General features: G+C 32.9%; 2 protein-coding genes across 5 annotated transcripts in view; both read right to left on the bottom strand.

Annotated features, from left to right (window-relative positions):
• Positions 1–1,799: 1,799 nt before the first annotated feature.
• LOC113395715 (angiotensin-converting enzyme-like) lies at positions 1,800–14,147 on the bottom strand. 2 transcript variants are annotated; one of them, XM_064215269.1, is made up of 13 exons: positions 14,076–14,147; positions 7,358–7,579; positions 6,682–6,937; positions 6,160–6,303; positions 5,588–5,779; positions 5,107–5,204; positions 4,848–5,020; positions 4,169–4,293; positions 3,756–3,883; positions 3,454–3,668; positions 2,923–3,063; positions 2,267–2,442; positions 1,800–1,912 (listed from the first exon to the last, which is right to left on the bottom strand). In XM_064215269.1, the coding sequence occupies exons 2-13, from the start codon at positions 7,574–7,576 to the stop codon at positions 1,833–1,835; spliced, it is 1,947 nt and encodes a 648-aa protein (XP_064071339.1). In that variant the 5' UTR covers positions 7,577–7,579; positions 14,076–14,147; the 3' UTR covers positions 1,800–1,832. The 2 variants fall into 2 exon arrangements, with proteins under 2 accessions (XP_064071339.1, XP_026489175.2); XM_026633390.2 differs by lacking the exon at positions 14,076–14,147 and adding an exon at positions 13,128–13,206.
• A 3,905-nt stretch (positions 14,148–18,052) lies between these two features.
• LOC135193353 (angiotensin-converting enzyme-like) overlaps positions 18,053–18,879 on the bottom strand; it is a 40,188-nt gene continuing 39,361 nt past the window's right edge. For all 3 annotated transcript variants that reach the window (XM_064215271.1, XM_064215270.1, XM_064215272.1), the window contains exons 11-12: positions 18,569–18,744; positions 18,053–18,172 (exon numbers count right to left, since the gene is read on the bottom strand). In XM_064215271.1, the coding sequence (XP_064071341.1) occupies positions 18,108–18,172; positions 18,569–18,744 (241 nt within the window). In that variant the 3' untranslated portion in view covers positions 18,053–18,107. The remainder of the gene's footprint in view (positions 18,173–18,568; positions 18,745–18,879) is intronic.

Below are 18,879 nucleotides of genomic sequence, written 5' to 3'. Positions count from 1 at the left end.
TATATATGTAGTTACTAACCAACGGGCGGCTTTACCCGCGCGAACTTCGTAAAACTTTATAAAGCACAAACCTTCACACTCCATTTTACTCCATCCATAAATTGATTAATTATTCAAACACAATTTCACAACCTTTTCACACCCTCAAGGGATGTCCTACCTTATTTTCACACCAAATTTCATCTTAATCGCTTCAGTTTTTTTTTCTTAATATTAGTAGGGTTTTACAGTGCGTTCGTTACTCTCACCCAAACGTTATAAGCGAAAGCTATATTCAATAATACCATTCGTCATGCCCTTTGAAAAAATCTATAACTTAGTTGATTTTCATTTAGAACACTTCAATATTACGAAACAAAACTCGCATTCAATAAACATAATTATATAATTTCGAAGCAAAAAAACTATTTATCAAACAATAGTTGTTTTCCGTTTATTAAATCTTAATCTAAGAAACGGTGTAATTAACAAAAATCACTCGATATGACTCATGGAAATTATATTAAATTATTAATACAAACGTTTTTCTCCCACGCATATTTTTATGTGAAATTATATTGTTAAGAACATTATTCAATTGTACTGGATTTTTTGTTTCTACTATAAGTACATTTGTATGAAGTATTATTACTATAAAGATTTTTATTGATACTGATCGCTGACTATATTTATAAGTGACAATACAAATAAAAAATGTATAATATATTTTATTGCATATGTATTATGTCACCTGATGGAAAGCGTCAATCATAGAAATATGTTACACTGGAAGGCTTGCAGAAGCATTCCTGGCCTTTTATAATAACAGGCATAAAATAAATAACCCTATCCTAAAGGTACAGAAAATATAAATTCATTTCATTTATCATTTATTTTATTTTATTTATTATTTCATTTTTAAATAATTTGTGATAATTCATATATCAGTGATATACAAAGTGAGTTACGAAATAGCCAATAAATTCTTTAGATGCTTATTCCACAATAGTGATGTACTGGGCATGCGTGTCTTAGGATAAATTATATGTGTCACCGTAAAATTGTAAATAAATTTAAATTATATTCTATCCCACAAAATTGAAAATTATCAAAAAATTGTAAACTGTAACATAATCCTTACAATTCAACTCATTATTTTTCAGTAGTTTATAACCTATCGAAGTGAATTTCAATGAAATTATAAAAACTCTAACCTAATCAAATGTAAAGATTATAAACTATGGAAATTGTATACGTTTTTCTGTAAGTTGATTCATCGGTTAAAAACTCGCGAGATTGATTATTAAAACCAGACGATATAAGGTGATACAATTTTGCATAGCAAAATTTAATCCGCCATATTAAGCAGTGATTTTTAAGATTTTCTAGGTCGAGCTACGCTGCAACGCTGAGCACAAGTTGAATTGAACTATTTTTACTAATATTATAAACGCGAAAGTAACCGTCTGTCTGTTACGGTTTCATAGTTAAACCACTGAATAAACGAACGAACGAACGAACAAACAAACAGACAGACAAACTTTTACAAGCAATATATTAAAATTGTGGTACTAAAAATATGCAATACGTCAGTTAAATATCATCACTAGGTAAATATTATTTTATTTTACCTGAGTATTAATAATTTCAATGATTAATCTTATTTAAAGTAGAAGGAAACCATACAAAAGCTACCTTGACACCGCGGTTAATAATAGATTGAAATTTAAAATTATTATTTGGTAGGTTAGTATTTTTATAATTTTATTTGAAGTCAACTTTATATTGTATTGTTTTGCATGAAGAAAATAAAAAATAAATTCAACAGTGAATAATTTATTTTTGTTTAACGATTAAGCGCCGCCGTATTTGACCAATCTCTTGCGGAACTCTGAGTTCTCCATGATACTCCTTTGTTCTTCTGTGCAATATTCTGAAAATAAGAATATATCTCGTATTAGGAATATAAATCAAATCACAAATGTAGCCCTATAAAAATACCAAGTTCGTTTTCCTACGCTTACTTCCAATTTCTGTTTGGTACAAGTTAAATTACTATTAAAACGAATTCGGCTTCAATCCTGATCAGTCATTGGTGGATTAAAGACGATGACGTAATAAGCGACTAATGAGCATTCAGATTAAAGTTAAAATGAGCTGATTTTAACCAATGGCTTACAAACTAAAAAATGATTATAGTTTCCTAAAAAAAAAGAGATGACGTTTTAAATATTTCATTTAAGATCTCATCGCGCCCTTAATGGTTTCTTTAAAAGCCGATACTCACGGACAGTACTGGGTTCCCAACCAATGTATTCGCCACTACGTTCGTTCTCAGCCTTCAACCACTCGTATAAGGGTTCAAAATATTCTAGAACTCCACTGGCGTCCATCTTTCTCTGACCTGTAATAGCTTCCATCGCGTCTGGCCACGGTTTTGAAGAACCGAGTTGCAACATTTTACTAAAATAAATTTTATTTTATTAGAGAAACACATAAAATGACATTAAAATAATGAAAACTTAAGTAAGTTCCGATATGAACACCCGAATATAACACGAACAAACATAAGTAGTAAAATTAAAAGGTAATTGAAATAAGTTTAAAAGGTTAAATTATATCGGCCTATTTCTTCTATGAAACATCAATTTATAACAACATTAATTAATAGAACAGTTTCAATATCCATTATGAATATGGATCTCTTTCAGATTCAAAATAACATTCATTTACGTTCACGAATTCTATCAAAATTTATTTTTTAATCTTTTAGCGTCAATAGTTCAACAGTAATATGGTTTGCGCAGCGTAAAAATCGCAGGTTTTATTCTAATCTGTATCTGTAAGTCTATTGTCTTGGATAAATAATATAAGCAGAAAATAAAGCAATGACAAAATTATTGGAAAAAAAGACATTATACATTAGATATTTGAATCGCTTACCCTAAAGCATTACCGGCTTCAGTGCTTCTATATATGTCGCAGTTAGACAACAACTTGTTTGAATCTCCAGGTACGTACTCACCGGCCAACTGACATAATGATCGGTGGAATTGGAACTGAATGATGTATGAGATGTAGTATCTGAAATAAACAGCCCGATTCATTATTTGGTTTATACTCTAACCCAATGAGATCACACTCAAAAACTCTCCTTCAATTGACACCAAAATCTCCTATTAGTATGATGATATTAACATTGTTGGATAAACCGTCAATTTTAATGACAATGCTCGCAAAACTTTACCAGATTTATTGAAAATTTGTATAAATTTACTAAATTTTCATAATTAATATTTGCTTCTTATTCTTTGTTAAAACAGAATAAATAGATATAAATAACATATTATAACAGATATCTTGATTCTTCAAGATTTCTTTATTATATTTTTTCATTATATTATAATATTGGACTTACTGCAGTCAATTTATCGAACTTAATTGACATTCAGTATCAAATTTAAATTTATTTACCTCATATATTCAACATCAGCAGATACATGGTATTTAGCAGCAGCATCAAAGTCATTTTCAGTTCTAGTTGCTGGCGGTTCAACCCCTTGCAGAGTTTCCCTCAGCTGCCAGAAGTGACAATTGTAATCATTCACTGAGGTCGTACCGCGGAACACACCATAACGGAATAAGTCTAAAAGGTATGCGAAAGGCAAGAACACAATCTTATCCAAGCCCTGGAAAAATCAGAAAATTGTTCCGTGAACATGTGTCCAATATTATGCGGCTAGGGTAGATTTATTTGAAGAAATATTCATGATTACCATTTTGTATAGTTGGTTTATGTTAGATTCCAAATCATCTGGTCCGTCTTCGAGTAAACCCATGACTCGCAAATGTTTTGGAGTTGATACTGACAGAGAGATAACATCACCTACTGCTTCGTGGAATCCTGAAATGAAATATGATAGGAGAATTTGTATTTGTTATAGAAGTTGAAAGATTTTTAACACTCATTTCTAGTCATTCATCAGACATGGTAGCTGGTTAGTGTTTCGGCTTAGTCAAGAATGTTCAATACATATATTTTAGCCCCACTCTACTTTAATTGTCAAAACGTGTTATGTAGTGACATACATAAGCTAAAACTAGAACTAATTTTAAATATTTACTCTAACAAATTATATTTAAGTTTATAAAAAGTATACCTATGTAGATTTTATGCATTTTTACATACCTGGATTAGCTCCGGCTCTGTATATTACAGGCAAATCCTTGTACTGCAAGTAGTATTGTATGTGACCCATTTCGTGGTGAGTTGTTTTGAAGAAGGCGTTTGTGATTGTTGTACATTGTTTAATCCTTAAAAACACAGTTATATAATTAACGATCTGTAAATATCCAACTGAGCAAAGAACTGCCTTCCTTGAAAAGGAGAAGGTTTGAAGCGTTCTTCACCACGTTGCCTACTCTGCTCTAACGCAGGCATACTTTTATTAGACAACTGTATCCATACAAATTTTCTTACGATTCCTTGACCGAGGAACATGAAAATAATATAAAACCAATGAGTGAAATCTTCGTTGTGCTTGTCCGAATTTTAACCCACTATGATTATGATTATTGCGTGTTAATCACCAGCCCTTCTCGGCTCTCCTTAAGATATCTAAATTACTAATTACGCCATCTACTTTACCCACGTATTAAGAAGGGAAAAAGTTAGGTATCCTGCGTTCTTTTCTGTACAACATGTTCGCAAATATACACGATGAACGGTTGAGTATTTAGGACGTGAAATCTCAACAAACAAACTCAATTTCGCATTTCTAATCTTAGTTAGAATAGTTGGTATTCAATTTATGGTGTGATTAATTAGCTAGTTCTTAATCTCAATAATTTTAATTAAAAATAGGTACCTAAAATCTTCTCCATCGAAGAAATCCCATGCTGAGGCGTGACATACCATATCGCGACCATCATCGGGTTTTTCAATGATCGACCTTTCCCAAAACAGATCTGGCATACCGCTCAAATTTAAGGATTTGAAAAACTCTTCAGCTGTTTTAAAGATTTTAAGAGCTGTGTAGTTCTGTAAGTGGAATTACTATACTCGTACTTTTACTTATAGAATAAAAGTATTATCAAATTAAAAATGAGTCGATCAATATTAAGTACCTGACTGACGAGGGCTGCCGTAACATCTACGTCAGGTTTTTCTGGATACGGTCTCGTGAATTTCTCCACGTTATTCCAAGTTTGTGCCCAAATATTTCCTGTAACGCATATACTTTACATATCTAAATTTCCTGTTTCTTTCTAGATAGAGAATGATTCAATTTAGTTATAAACGTTAAATGGTGGAATTTTTGCCAGAGAGTTTTGATGGAATTTGGTTTTGAATTGACAAGGCCGTCGACGACTCGAACAGAGGTACTCCCAAAATTATCACATTTCCTTAGTTCCTTGATTAAATTATATTTACCAAAACTTTCGTTTATCTTCGTAATATTTTTATTATGTAGGTAATATTATTATGATGAAAGCACACTTTTAACCAATACGCGTGAAGGTTGTATTTGTTGACTAAAATGTAAACATATGTATCGCTAGTGTGCTTAGATCGTGCGTTTTAATCAATAAATAATAAAAAATAAACCTAGTAAATGAGCGGGAATGGGTCCTTTCGCTGATACTGCATCTTCTCCATATTTAAGTCTTAAGTGTCGTCTGACATATGCATGTATCTGCTGGTATAAAGGTTTAACTTGCTCCCAGAGATCAGCGAACTGTTTTTCGCTATCTGGTTCTTCGTAAGTGCTTAACCACCATTCAGCTACACTATCAAAACCTAAAATAAAAGGGTTATACAAAATATATCACATAAAGTAAAAAAAGGTGTATTAAAAAATCGATAAAATAAATTATAATAACAATGTTTAAAAATCAAAAGGCCCAGTGGTTAGAATGCGTACACCTTAACCGGTGGTTGCAGGTTCAAACCCAGGCAAGCACCACTGAATTTTCATGTGCTTAATTTATGTTCAATTCATCTCGTGCTCGGCCGTAAAGGAAAACATCGTGAGGAAACCTGCATGTGTCTAATTTGTTAATCACCAACCGGCATTGGAGCAGCGTGGTGTAATATGCTCCTTAAAGGTTGTTAAAGGATGTACCTGTTGTAAATTATGTTGTTTAAAAATATTGAAATGACAAATAAAATATACGTACCGTTTAACTTAGCTGCTTCATTGTACATATTGACGTACTCGGTAAAGTTATTTTTAGACGCAGCACCTGCTGCCTTGTGCCATTCCAACCACGTATGCTTCAGTTCTTCTGGATCCTCACTTTGAGCAAAGATATTTGTTATCTCTGTAATTATATAACATTTTAATTTATTATATTTATATGTCTGTATGTATGCGTTCTAATTTATCATTCTTATTTACTTCCAACTATCAACCTTTCGATTGTTTTTGTTTTAAATTGTATGGTATAGCTTATAATGTTTTTATACTAAAAAGATGCATACAAAAAAAAATATAATTATACAGGACATCCATAAGCTAACTAGTTTTCGCCTGTGGCTTCGGCCAAGTGTTTAGAGGAGTGGATGTAGGTTTTTAGTAAAAGATTTGATCAAATTCGTTGCAGCGGTTTACCCGTGAAGGCGTAACAGGCAGATAAATAGAATTACTATTTATATTTAAATATTAGATAATAGATAAAACAGATAAATAAAGGAAGTACCTGGCTCGACATATAAATTACACTTCGAGGGATCCTTGTAGTCACAAATTGTAGCTTTGGCGTAAGTAGATTGCATATTACTTATAGCTTGAATCAACCTTTGATTTAAGTCCTCAGGTAAAGCAGCTGTACCCAAAATTGCGTATTTCTCGAACATTCGCTTGAGATCAGGATCTTCAAATTCACGCCACAAATACGTCATAGTTTCTTTCCAATATTCTTTTTCTTCTTCTGCTACTTCTAGGGAGACTTGCAACTGATATGCAAGAAGATGTTTATGTTAATTATTTGATACATCTTTGCCTTACGAAACATTTTTAAGATGAGGATCATTTCATAACGAATAATTCTCAAAGATCTTCATTAATTGTTGGATCTGAATTAATACAGTCCCCAAAATAAATTTATATTTTTGTATGATACGAAAAAATATATAGGTAACGGCCTGTAAATGTTGAGAAAAGATTCAGAGTGTATTCCACCTCACTACTCCAGCGCGGGCTACACATGACAACACAAGTATGTCGTGAACATACTTGTGTTGGATTAAATTTAAGTTTTCCTTCAGCGCGATGTAAACGATAAGTATGATAATTGAATGCTGCTTTGAAATACTTTTTTAACTTACATCTCAACTCAAAAAGTTATAAGCCAAATTAATACTAAACGGTATTACCATTCGTTCTTCATTATAAGCGGTGATATTTGACTCGTAGTCCCAGGCGGCTATCGTTGCTTTGTTCTTAACTTTAGACATCAACTCATCCAAGTTCCTCATATACTCTCTCCCCGACGCCTCTTCAGCTACTCGCTCAGCAGCGCGACCTTGAGCTGCAACTATGAAGACGGAGGCTATCGCCCCAACAAGGGCCAGCTCTACGAGGACCTTGAACATTATCTGTTAGAAAAATAAATAAGTAAAAATTTCAATTGTATATAGCGATTTTTATATAGGTGAAGATTTCACGTAATCCTTATACAAACAAATTAAAAAAATCCGTTGAAGGGAATATAGAATTGCTATGTTGTAACGCCATCTAGTGACGAGTAACAACAATATGATGTCAAAATCTGTACATCTCAAGCATCAGGCAGCCACTGCGTTATTTATGACCTGGGCTTCCGAAAATCCTCGAGGCCCGTACCCGGTCTGGCTTCTACAGACCAGTGACGAAGAAACCCACTCACACTCATCACAAGCGTACATACCGAAGTGCATTTTTATATAATATCTTATAAATCATAATCATAAAAAGTACATAGATATTGTCAGCAATTGCGAAACTGTATCTACTGTCAATTGTATAATTAAATCTCACGAAATAAATTATATCTAATGCTGTAAACTAAGTAAGTACTGTAAGGTAGCCCATAAGCTGCCTTCAAATCAAGTCAAATCAAAATACACTTTATTGTACACCAATGAACACAAACTTAAGTCACGTTCAAGAAAGATGCACAGGAGGCGGCCTTATCGCTAAAACAGCGATCTCTTCCAGGCGACCTCAAGGTAGAGGAAAGAAACAGAGATAGAAAAAGATAGGGGTGTACATAGCAGATATAAACATAGTATATTACAGTGCCTTCGGCCTGCCTTCCTAAATTATATTATATTAAAAAAAAATGAGAAGCAACATATTTCGTATTTGGCTTTAGCGTCTAACATTAATAAAGCTGTGGTTCGCGGTTACTTCCGCTTTTGACTATTGACGCCACAAGCGTGAATGTCATGTTCTTGTATTATCTATATATATTGTTGTTGAAACATTGTTGAATGTGTATAGTATAAGTAAATACGTTCATGTATACGTGTATACTATACTTATATATACATTCATACTTGTATATGTGATAAGAGTTTTCTCTTTCAACCCGATTATTATGTCCATCCCCTAATTGCTTAGAACTCTTAAAGCATTTATTTTTTTCTATTTTTGCATTTTCATGGAAAAATGGTAAGAACCAATTGTACTAGTAAGTACAATTGTCTGTATTGAACGAAGAATTCTAATAGTATTATTTTAAGTAGACATCTTAGGACCTTATTCCACCACGAATGTTCCTTTAATTTCTTACAACGTTTTGTATCGCAGTATTATAAAATGAATTAAAAACACGATAGTCTTACAAGATAAACATAATTACATTTGACCGAACCATCTAATTGTTGTTCAACCTAGGATGTGACCACTTTGTTCCTTGTAGGTAAATATTGTTGAGAAGTAACTAGATACAAATTAGTTTAAATCACTAAATAAAAGAAAAACTTCGTATACGTAATTGTATGCCAAGGTTCTTTTCCACGATACATGATAACTAGGCCAGTAGTACGCGGTTTTCAGAAAAAAAAACAAATCTCTATAATATAAATAAATATATGTACATATGATTATGATCTTAAACAGCAAAAAGGGTACCGCTTGGTTTCTCTTTGATTAATAAATAATAGTTACTGGAATGATCTTTAAATTTTTGAAAACAATTCTAATATTATATGATTTTGATTTCAAGACGTCTATATTTTAGTTGCTAAATGTTTCTTTGTTACCTCATCTTGACTGAACCAGTGAGCTGAACGTAATGAAATTTAACATAGAGTTAAGTAGGATCTTGATACGGACGAAATATAGGTCGTTTGTGATTTTACATATAATTAAAGATAAATTCAAATACATGAATACGTGTTGGGTAAGATGCTTAAGAATCGAATGGGAAGGTCAAGTGTTGTTGGTGACAATACTGAGTCCTTTACTGATTGTTCTTTTAAAATTAAACTTGTCTAAAATTATACCTGACTATAAGATCTCGATTTTGTGCCGTTTTTGCTATGAAATAAACTAATTTGAATTCTATAATTATTTTGTAAGAACAAATCGGAAACTCACTAGAGAATATTGGTAAGCGACATTGATAATGACTGACTTTTTTTAAAAAAAGATCACTAGCAATGCCCCATTCTATGTTAGAGGTGGCAAACGAGCAGGAGGCTCACCTGATGGGCTGTGACTACCACTAATATTCCTATTTACCCCTCCTTTTAAGCTTATCACTTGTGTTAGGAGTTTTTACAACAATAGCCCGAGTGGTCAGGTCGCTAGGCGACCCGTAAACCAACCAAACAACAAGCGCTATTGACGCTTGAATTTAATTTAAATATTAACTTGTATCTTACACTTACTACAGTGATAACCGAAAATCGGAATTAAAAAATTCAAGAATGAGATCAAAATACTTAAATAGAACTGTTGTTAGCTGTAACACCTTAAAGTGTATAATTTAATGGGAAATATTTGAGAATCTATGATGGAAATAGAACTCCGTTCCCGTTAAGACTTTCTTATTTGGTTTTTCAAAGTGTATTCAACTACTCTAATGTCATTTTGTGCGTCTTAAATTATATGCATAAGCTGACGTGCAAATGGATCAACAGACGGTGAGTGGTCGAAAATGCCAAAGGACATTTTGACCATTTCGTACATTTAATGCGCCACAACCTTGGGGACTAAGATTTTACGTCCCTTGTGGCTGTAATTACACTGGCTCACTCAAATCAAATCGGACTATATAATGTTTTAGCTAAGCCAAAGTAAGTACTTGATATTAAATTTAAGCTAATTATATACATTAGCTATGCAAGAAATACTAGACGTGGACGTGCGTCCTTGCAACAGTTAGACCGCGACCTCAATTTTTATGACATTGTACCTTTAATTTTACTGACACACTCATCGTTTTCACATGCAAGAATTCGATTTCGGAACATAGAATTAATGCCCGTTACGAAATTAGCTCCATAGACATTCAAACCAAGATAACATGTGCTATTCTTATAAAAAATAAAACTACAGTATTGTATATACTAGCAATATGAAAAATATTTTTTCTTGTTTGAACAAATTCTTCTCAGGATTTTTCCGCCCGATTTCAATAAATAATTTTGCATTAATTGAGAAAGGTTATATAATACAACGTTATGACAGTTATATGACACATAACAATATACAGATATTTATATATAAACAAATAAAAAAAATACATCGTATTTATATTTAAAATGTCCATAGTATTTAATTTATCGGGTACATTTATATATAATTCTGGTTTGAAATTCAATAAGCATATTTATTATTTACCTGTGGTACAGTGCGACGAGATTACATAACAAATATTCAATACTGAATAAACAATTTGATTCTTAGTACATAAATACGAGTTAATTTCTAGTAAAAACTAACCGGTCAAGGTGCGAGGACAAAAAATAAATTCTAAATAAATATTGTTATCTGTAACAAGAATAAAGTATTATAACGTTTATTAATAGTTTTTTATTTCGATATACCTATAAAGCTGATACACTTTACAATTTTAATAAATTGTCAAGCAGATAAAGATAAACAAACCTTAGATTAACATATTCCATGCGATTTGTTATTAACTCAGCTCTATTGTATACTACAAACAGTTCCTGATTAATTCTTAATTTATCTTTCAAATCAAATCAAATCAATTTTATTCAAGTAAACTTCACAATGAAGCGTTTTTGAATCGTCGATATTTAAATACTATCACCGTTTCGGAAAGCAGCCTCCAGCGAGAAGAAACGGCAAGAAACTGGCATAGTTGCTCTTTTCAAATAAACAGATTTACAATGCTGTTTTTTTTACAATAATTAGTGTCCTGTGATGGAACCCGAGCTTAAATCCAGGCGTTTTTTTCTAAAAAGCATTCTTTTAATGAATAATTTTTACTTATAATACAACAGTATTCCACTTGACTTCTTATATACAATTTAATTCATCTTCCAAAGTTCCGACAACAGCTTTTTTGACACTCGAACTGCCATGTTTTCCGAATTATATTGATACTCATGGATTTATTCAAGCTGTCGATCTGGCTTCAATTTGACGTCAAATGTTGTTTATTTGTCTTTTGTCCTCTTGTGATTGGTATAGGCCATGTAAGATAGTCTTTAAACTTGATAAACACTAAGCAGTTTTGTTAGTAATGTAGAGACAAAATTTGAATTTAAAGAAAGCGTCACTCCACTCTATATTAAAAATTAAAATAATAATTATATGAAGGTAAGAATTAAATAATAAGAAGTTTAAGGTGAGTTATTTTAGCATATCAAAATAATTAATACGTTCGTATATGTTTTTAGTAACAGGTCTTAAATTTCCCGCTGCTTGGTAAAAGCCTCATAAAGAAAAGGATTTTCTCTCCAATGCTTCGTTAGATAGAGTTCTAGGTTTTTGGAAATTATGCTTAGGTAATCTACTTCGCATGGCTATAGCCCGAAGGCGTTTTATTGGTGGACCGAGAAGAGTAAACTTCTCAGAAAGGAGAGGTTCTGCCTTCCATCAAACCCGCCAGGTTATGAAATTCTCACCAATTAAAGGCCCCTCCACCTTAATAGGTGGAGGGGCCCTGATCTGGTAATCCAGACGGGTGGTTTTTCATAAGGTTATTTGAACATTACTTTGCTATTCAGAGAAGTAGCATAAGCTACTTATGGTAACATCGTCGGAAAATCAGTCGTTTCCCATGACCGACAAACACTTTGAAGAAAAGACCCATTAATATAGCTTTCCGCGGATGGAAACAGCGACTATTCATAGTACCTATAGCCTTTTTCAGTAAATTTTCATATCGCGCGTATTTCAAAGTTCTAAGCATCCGACTATGAACTATCTTAATCCAAAATAAATAAAATTGTGACTAAGACAACGACAGCATCTGATCGTGGCATAAGAATTTAAAAAACCTGTAAGTGAGTAATTTTTATATTCCTTTATTCTTTAACCAACCTATAATAGTTTACCTATAAGTAAGTGTTTTATTCAATTTGTTAAATGTGTCAAGTGAGCTTAGAATTTATATTGGTTATCATTGTGATTGACAACTGAGCGAGTTGGTACATAGGGCTGCCACACTTACTGTACTGAATGAAAGGAATACGTCATTTAGTTAAAAGATTAGGTTGATTATATAAAAATTCTTGTAGAATCGACCATTCGACGTGATTTTATTTATATTCGTTTTCATTTATAAATAATATATATATTTTTTAAATTGTTACAACCCTAAATCTTATAAAAGTGTACAATCACTGATATATTGATAATGATATGTTTCAAATGTTTCGTTTCTATAAATATTTTAATAGAATATATATTATAATGGAACTTTATAAAAGTATTATATTAGTTATAGTATGAATCGATGATTAATTATCGGAGAATAAATTTTCAGTTTAATTTCTCTAAAACGCCATATAAAATTGTCATTGTTGATTGATCTTACAAGATCTGAAATTTTGTTCGTTATCGATTGACATAAGTTATCAAAGAATCGAAAGCAAGCGTGTATATTATAGATAAGGTGTCAAGATTACTACTTGATACGATGACACCGAAGAACACCTTCAAGAATATTACTTTACTCACGAGTAAAACCTTTTTCGTAGTTTCAGAACAATATCCACAAGGCATTTTAGTTAAATCACTAAAACACGACGCTTAACAAACACAGCACATAAACTTACTAACAATAATCTTCTAACTCCAAACTTATTTGTTTATATGCAAATGAATTATTACGTACAGTTGTCTTTCATTTTTGCGAAAATTTGAAGTCTTTTGTCGAGTGAGAATTGTATCCGAAGCAAATGGTCCAGCCATAGCAAATTAAGAGTGATTTTTGTTTAATATTTTGTTCATATTTACTCCCTATTTACGTGAATATACTTATGTATACTAATTAATTATGGACACTAAAGATAAATACGGCAGTTATAATATTAGAAATTAACTAACAGATATGATGTCACTATAGAACAAGTATTATCTGACACTTTCGACTTGGTGGTAGGGCTTTGTACATACCCAGACGGGAAGGGACCACCCAGTCATCATAATATACGCTAACGCCAAGCAACAATATATTGTATTTTGTGTTCCGGTTTGAAGGATGAGTAAGCTAGTGTAACTACAGGCACCAGGGACCTTAGTCCCCAAGTTTGATGGCGCATTGGAGATGTACGGAATGATAAAAATATCTTACCTTCGCCTACGTATTTCATAAAAATAAAAAAGGCACAAACTAGCTTAGTTCAATGAAAATGTAAATTATAGAAATAGTAGGTACCATTCTATGTCTGCCACATTTTTGCGCGACTCTGAGAAGATTTTAGTATAAAAGTAGCTGCGATTCGCAGTTCCACTCGCTTTAAATGTAGAATATTGACGTCACAAACGTCAATCTCATTACTTATTATTGCAGTGTAATATTATAACATATATTTATAAAAAATATGCATTCGACTGATATTTATGAAATCAATTGTTTCGCAATGAATAGTGAAGTTATGACGAATAGTTTATTAGTTAACTCACCAAGTTGATCCGTCGGCCTCGCGACACGGACTACTTGAGCTGAGATGTGATCTTGAATATATGAAGTACTAGATAACTAATGATACCAATGTACGATAATCCATTATAGATAAACATCCAATATGTTTATTTTTGTCTTTGTTGTTAAGGTTATCTCAAAAATAAGTTAAAGTCAGTCATTGTTAAGCTGAGATGGCTCATTGGTTCGAACGGATCTTTACCGGAGATTGCGACTTCAAACTAAGCAAGAACCGCTTAGTGCTCATGTGCGTAATCTGTGTTTATAATTCATTTCGTGCTCGGTGATGAAGGATAACATCTTGAGGAACGTTGCATATGACTGATAAGATTCTGCTACGTGTATTCAAATACCTGCATTGGACCTGCGTGGTGGAGTAAGCTCCAAACCATCTTATTGAAAAGAGGAGGAGACCTTAGCACAGTGGGAGATTAACAGGCAGTACATACAGAACTTTTATTGAAACGAAGAAATCAACACAAACTTTACATGTTAGGTTCAAGAGTAGGTCATATTAGGAATGGTTAACATCTCTTACCGATCAGATGTATTTACGCTCTGTTGTACACTTACCATCAAATGTGGTGGCCCATTTATCGAATTTAATTACAAAAAAAATAAAATTGAATTTGAATTAAAATCAAAAAAAAATTGAACATTTTAGTCAATCGTATGACCTTAGATATAAGATATTTCTTTACCTTCATTATTTATTAATTATATTTAGCACAAGTACTCGTCGTTTCAAGTATCAAGTTGCATTTTGAACATTCAATACACGTATTTTATACTTATAAACATTAACATTTCCTTATAAAGTAGGGAAGGAGTTCAAAGACTCCTAGACTTGTTTTATGAAGACCGTCCAGTAATACCAACTATCAATTAGACCTTTAAAGTATAGACTTGCTCTTGGAATTAATAAATTATAGTCTGCAGGTACAGAACTTTGATCAAAATTAGTAAACAGTTTGTTCCTTATTTTTATGTGTCATGGCAAAATTGTAAGTACTGTTCATCATTACATAGTATAAAACAAAGTTGCTTATCGCTGTCTGTATGCTTAGATCTTTAAGGGATTTTGATGCGGTTTTTATAGATACATTGATGCAAGAGAAAGGTTTATATGTATAATACATTCATAATATAGTAGAGAAACACTGATAATTTTAGAGGTTCCTAAAGTGATGTCGTAAATAAACACATTTTTTTGCGCTTACATTGCAAACGCTGGCTGAGCTCTACGAGATAGATCAAAATAACATTCATGTACACCTTAAAAAGTTCTTCAATAAAGACCACGATGGTATATGTCTATCTCTTAGAGATAACCCACAATAACCATTTTTTATCCTTTACATTTTACGAGAAATAAAGGCTTATTTTCGAAGCAATATAGCATTTCTCAAATAAAAAATTAAGTACCTTATACATGCCCAATACATTCTGCATTTAACATAGATCAATATGGCCCTACACAGCAAATATAACTAAATGAATATTTTCGAAGATATTACAGATTTAAAACGCAGGGTCATACGGTTTTGTATTGTCCGAAAAACGGTGAACGTTGCGAGACATTCTGTAGAATATTTAGTATCAGCATTGCACCAGTGTTAAGCCGGGGCGGGTCGCTAGTTTTTAGTAAAATACAGATTAATATTAATAAAAAAAGGACTTGCATGAAGCCTTTGTGTGAACGCATTATTTATTTCACCGGCAACATTGAATGACAAGTGAGTAAGCCAGTGTAACTACAGGCTCAAGTAAAATAACAACTTAGTTCCCACCGTTGGTATGGACGAGGCATGGAAAATATAAGGAATGGTTAATATTTACTATCGTGAAACGAAAGGCAATAACAACTACCTGTGATATATATTTTGTATTATTAATCTTTTATCTGAGCCGAGATGGCCCAGTGGTTAGAACGCGTGCATCTTAACCGATGATTTCGGGTTCAAACCCAGGCAGGCACCACTGAATTTTCATGTGCTTAATTTGTGTTTATAATTCATCTCGTGCTCGGCGGTGAAGGAAAACATCGGGAGGAAACCTGCATGTGTCTAATTTCAACGAAATTCTGCCACATGTGTATTCCACCAACCCGCATTGGAGCAGCGTGGTGGAATATGCTCCATACCTTCTCCTCAAAGGGAGAGGAGGCCTTAGCCTAGCAGTGGGAAATTTACAGGCTGTTTATGTTATGTTTTATGTAATCTTTTATATTTTTACAGCTCTGTTATATTCTATTCACCCCGTTGCTATCGCGACATCCTTATTTTCTTTTCTGTTACTACAGTTGCCATCGGCAACTGTCTTTCTTGCGTAAATAGCGAATGACTGGACTGGCAAAGGCATGCTATTCAATTCCTCTCACTGTATAATCCGATGTGACGTCACTAATAGTCACAGGCCGGCTTCGCGGGCAGTTCCAGCACTAACTGTCGTGACATAGCTTTGGCTTGGCTTTGGTTTTGGCTTTGATTTTGGCTTTGGCTTTGGCTTAGCTGGGCTCGGTTCGACTCGGCTCGGCTATCATATAGCGTGGCGTTACAATCGCGACAATTTCTATGGGCAGAGGTCTCGGTTTATAAAACGCATAGAATTATGAAAAGTTCATAACATTGGTTAGGTTGGGTTTTATGAATTTATTATTTTATAATTGAATTCTAATTGAAAAAATATGTAGCGCAAAATAAAAACCCTGACTGAATATTGTATTATAAGCTAGCGGTCCTAACAAATATACCATAATATATTATGTATACATCGATATTAATTTATGCTAGGAAAAATAAATCATCTGAAGTCGTCGTTTTAGTTGATATTTTTTGAGATAAGAAATCGTAATTAAAGTAAGAACTATTTCTTTTCCAGTGATATTTTATGTTCACCTCATGAAATAGCCTCAATTTATTACTGTGAACACGTGCATCTTAACTGATGATTGCGGGCTTAATCCCAAGCAAGCACCACTAAATTTCCATATGCTTAATTTGTATTTATAATTCATCTAAAAAAAAGTATCATGAAGACATCGTGAACCGAAGTATAAAATAACATTTTCAACATGTTTATCCACCAACCCGCATTGGACTAGCGTGGTGGAGTAAGCTCCAAATCTTCACCTCAAAGGGAGTTACACGATAACAAGCCTTACTTACACATCTTACTTCATTCAAACGAAGAAATCAACAAAATTGATATCTTAGCTCCAAAGATTGGTCATGTAAGGAATGGTTAATATTTCTTACAGCTCCAATGTGTATACGCACTGTTGATCAACTACCATTTATCCGATCAACTAATTAACCGAATTAATTTACAATAAAAATAATGAATTTTTAGAGGAGTGTGGCAGTATAATAAAACGTCTATTTTGTAGTGAGCAGGATCGTGGAATGTTTATTAGAAAAATGTTTCAAGTATATATACAAAAGTTTCTGTGACAAAAAACAACTCCTTCCAGAGCCTATCATCTGTTTCAAATACACAGTTTTTTTGCATAGATGCGGTATGCGCTTGGAGTGATTTACGATGTAATGATGGCGTGCAGATGTGTTGCTACGAATTGAAATGCTGTTATTTTACTTTTATTAATAAATATCATTAAAAGTTGATGAGCAACTTAAAGATAGAAAGAAGTTTAAAATATGAATAACTGTTGTAATCTCTGATCAAACTATAAATACTGTACTATATTCCAAGGGCAGGAGGAGTGAACATAAACAATCCTTAGATTTACATATTCAATGAGATTTGCTAATAGCTCTACTCAATTATGTAAAACAAATATTAATTGATTAATATATATTCATTCATAGTACAACACTGTTATACTTAACTACTTACATCTACCAATAAGAGCTTAACTTCGTGACCAAGTTTTTAGGCTTTGTTTACATAACGTGTCATATGAATGTGCGTCAATTTGAAAGAAATGAAACAGTTGAAATATATTACAAAAACATTTATTATGAATACTGTTCTATTATCCTAAATAAGTACTGTCACGTGTCCTTGCCGTCCTGCTGCGCTTGCTCCAGCGCGGCGAGCTGCTCCGCCGTGCAGTATTCTGCAACACCACATATGTCCTCATTATTGTACCTCATACTATTAATATTATAAATATGATAATAATTATGTTTGATTTTTTTTGGCTCAGCACGACTATGCCAATGAACCGCTTATACGAAAATTTGACAAAGTGGTATCCTGGACCCGAACCAAGACTTAAATTAAGAGCGAAGTATATTATATATGTGTGTGTGTGTATAATGTATATGTTAATGTATGTAATGCAGTCGTTTTTATATCTGGATCTGGATCTGGAAAAATGCCATAGAAAACAGCAAAAAATCGTATATTATTGTCACCAGCAATCAAAGTGAATCTAAGATATCAGCCCAATCATTTAGGCAACATTTTTGTTTAAATTTCCTAAATACAATAAAAAATACTGAACACATACGTATTTTGCTGGGCTCCCAGCCGATAAACTCTCCAGTCCTCTGATTCTCTGCCTGCAGCCACTCGTGCAGAGGTCGGAAGTACTCCAGCAGTCCGTCCGCTCTCATGGCACGCTGACCAGTCAATGCTTCCATCGCATCCGGCCACGGCTTCGACGAACCCATCTTTAACATGTTGCTGTAAATATAACAATAAAAGTATTTAATGTGAGGCGTTAAGTTCTCATATAACGTTTGTCATAAGATTTGTGCTTACTGCAGAGATAGAGGATAGAATTCTCAAAAGTTCGTTTAAAGATACTATAATTTTGAA

The sequence above is a fragment of the Vanessa tameamea genome, chromosome 7 (genome assembly GCF_037043105.1).
Source record: "Vanessa tameamea isolate UH-Manoa-2023 chromosome 7, ilVanTame1 primary haplotype, whole genome shotgun sequence".
Lineage (NCBI taxonomy): Eukaryota > Metazoa > Arthropoda > Insecta > Lepidoptera > Nymphalidae > Vanessa > Vanessa tameamea.
This window is presented reverse-complemented; position numbering and strand designations above follow the sequence as displayed.

Coding starts and splice junctions, on each gene's coding strand:
- LOC113395715 (XM_026633390.2), bottom strand. CDS start 13,172: ATGCCTTGTGGATATTGTTCTGAAACTACGAAAAAGGTTTTACTC. Junction 4,294..4,847: donor TTCGATGGAGAAGATTTTAG/GTACCTATTTTT, acceptor TGTGTTTTTAAG/GATTAAACAATGTACAACAA. Junction 3,669..3,755: donor TAAACCAACTATACAAAATG/GTAATCATGAAT, acceptor TGATTTTTCCAG/GGCTTGGATAAGATTGTGTT.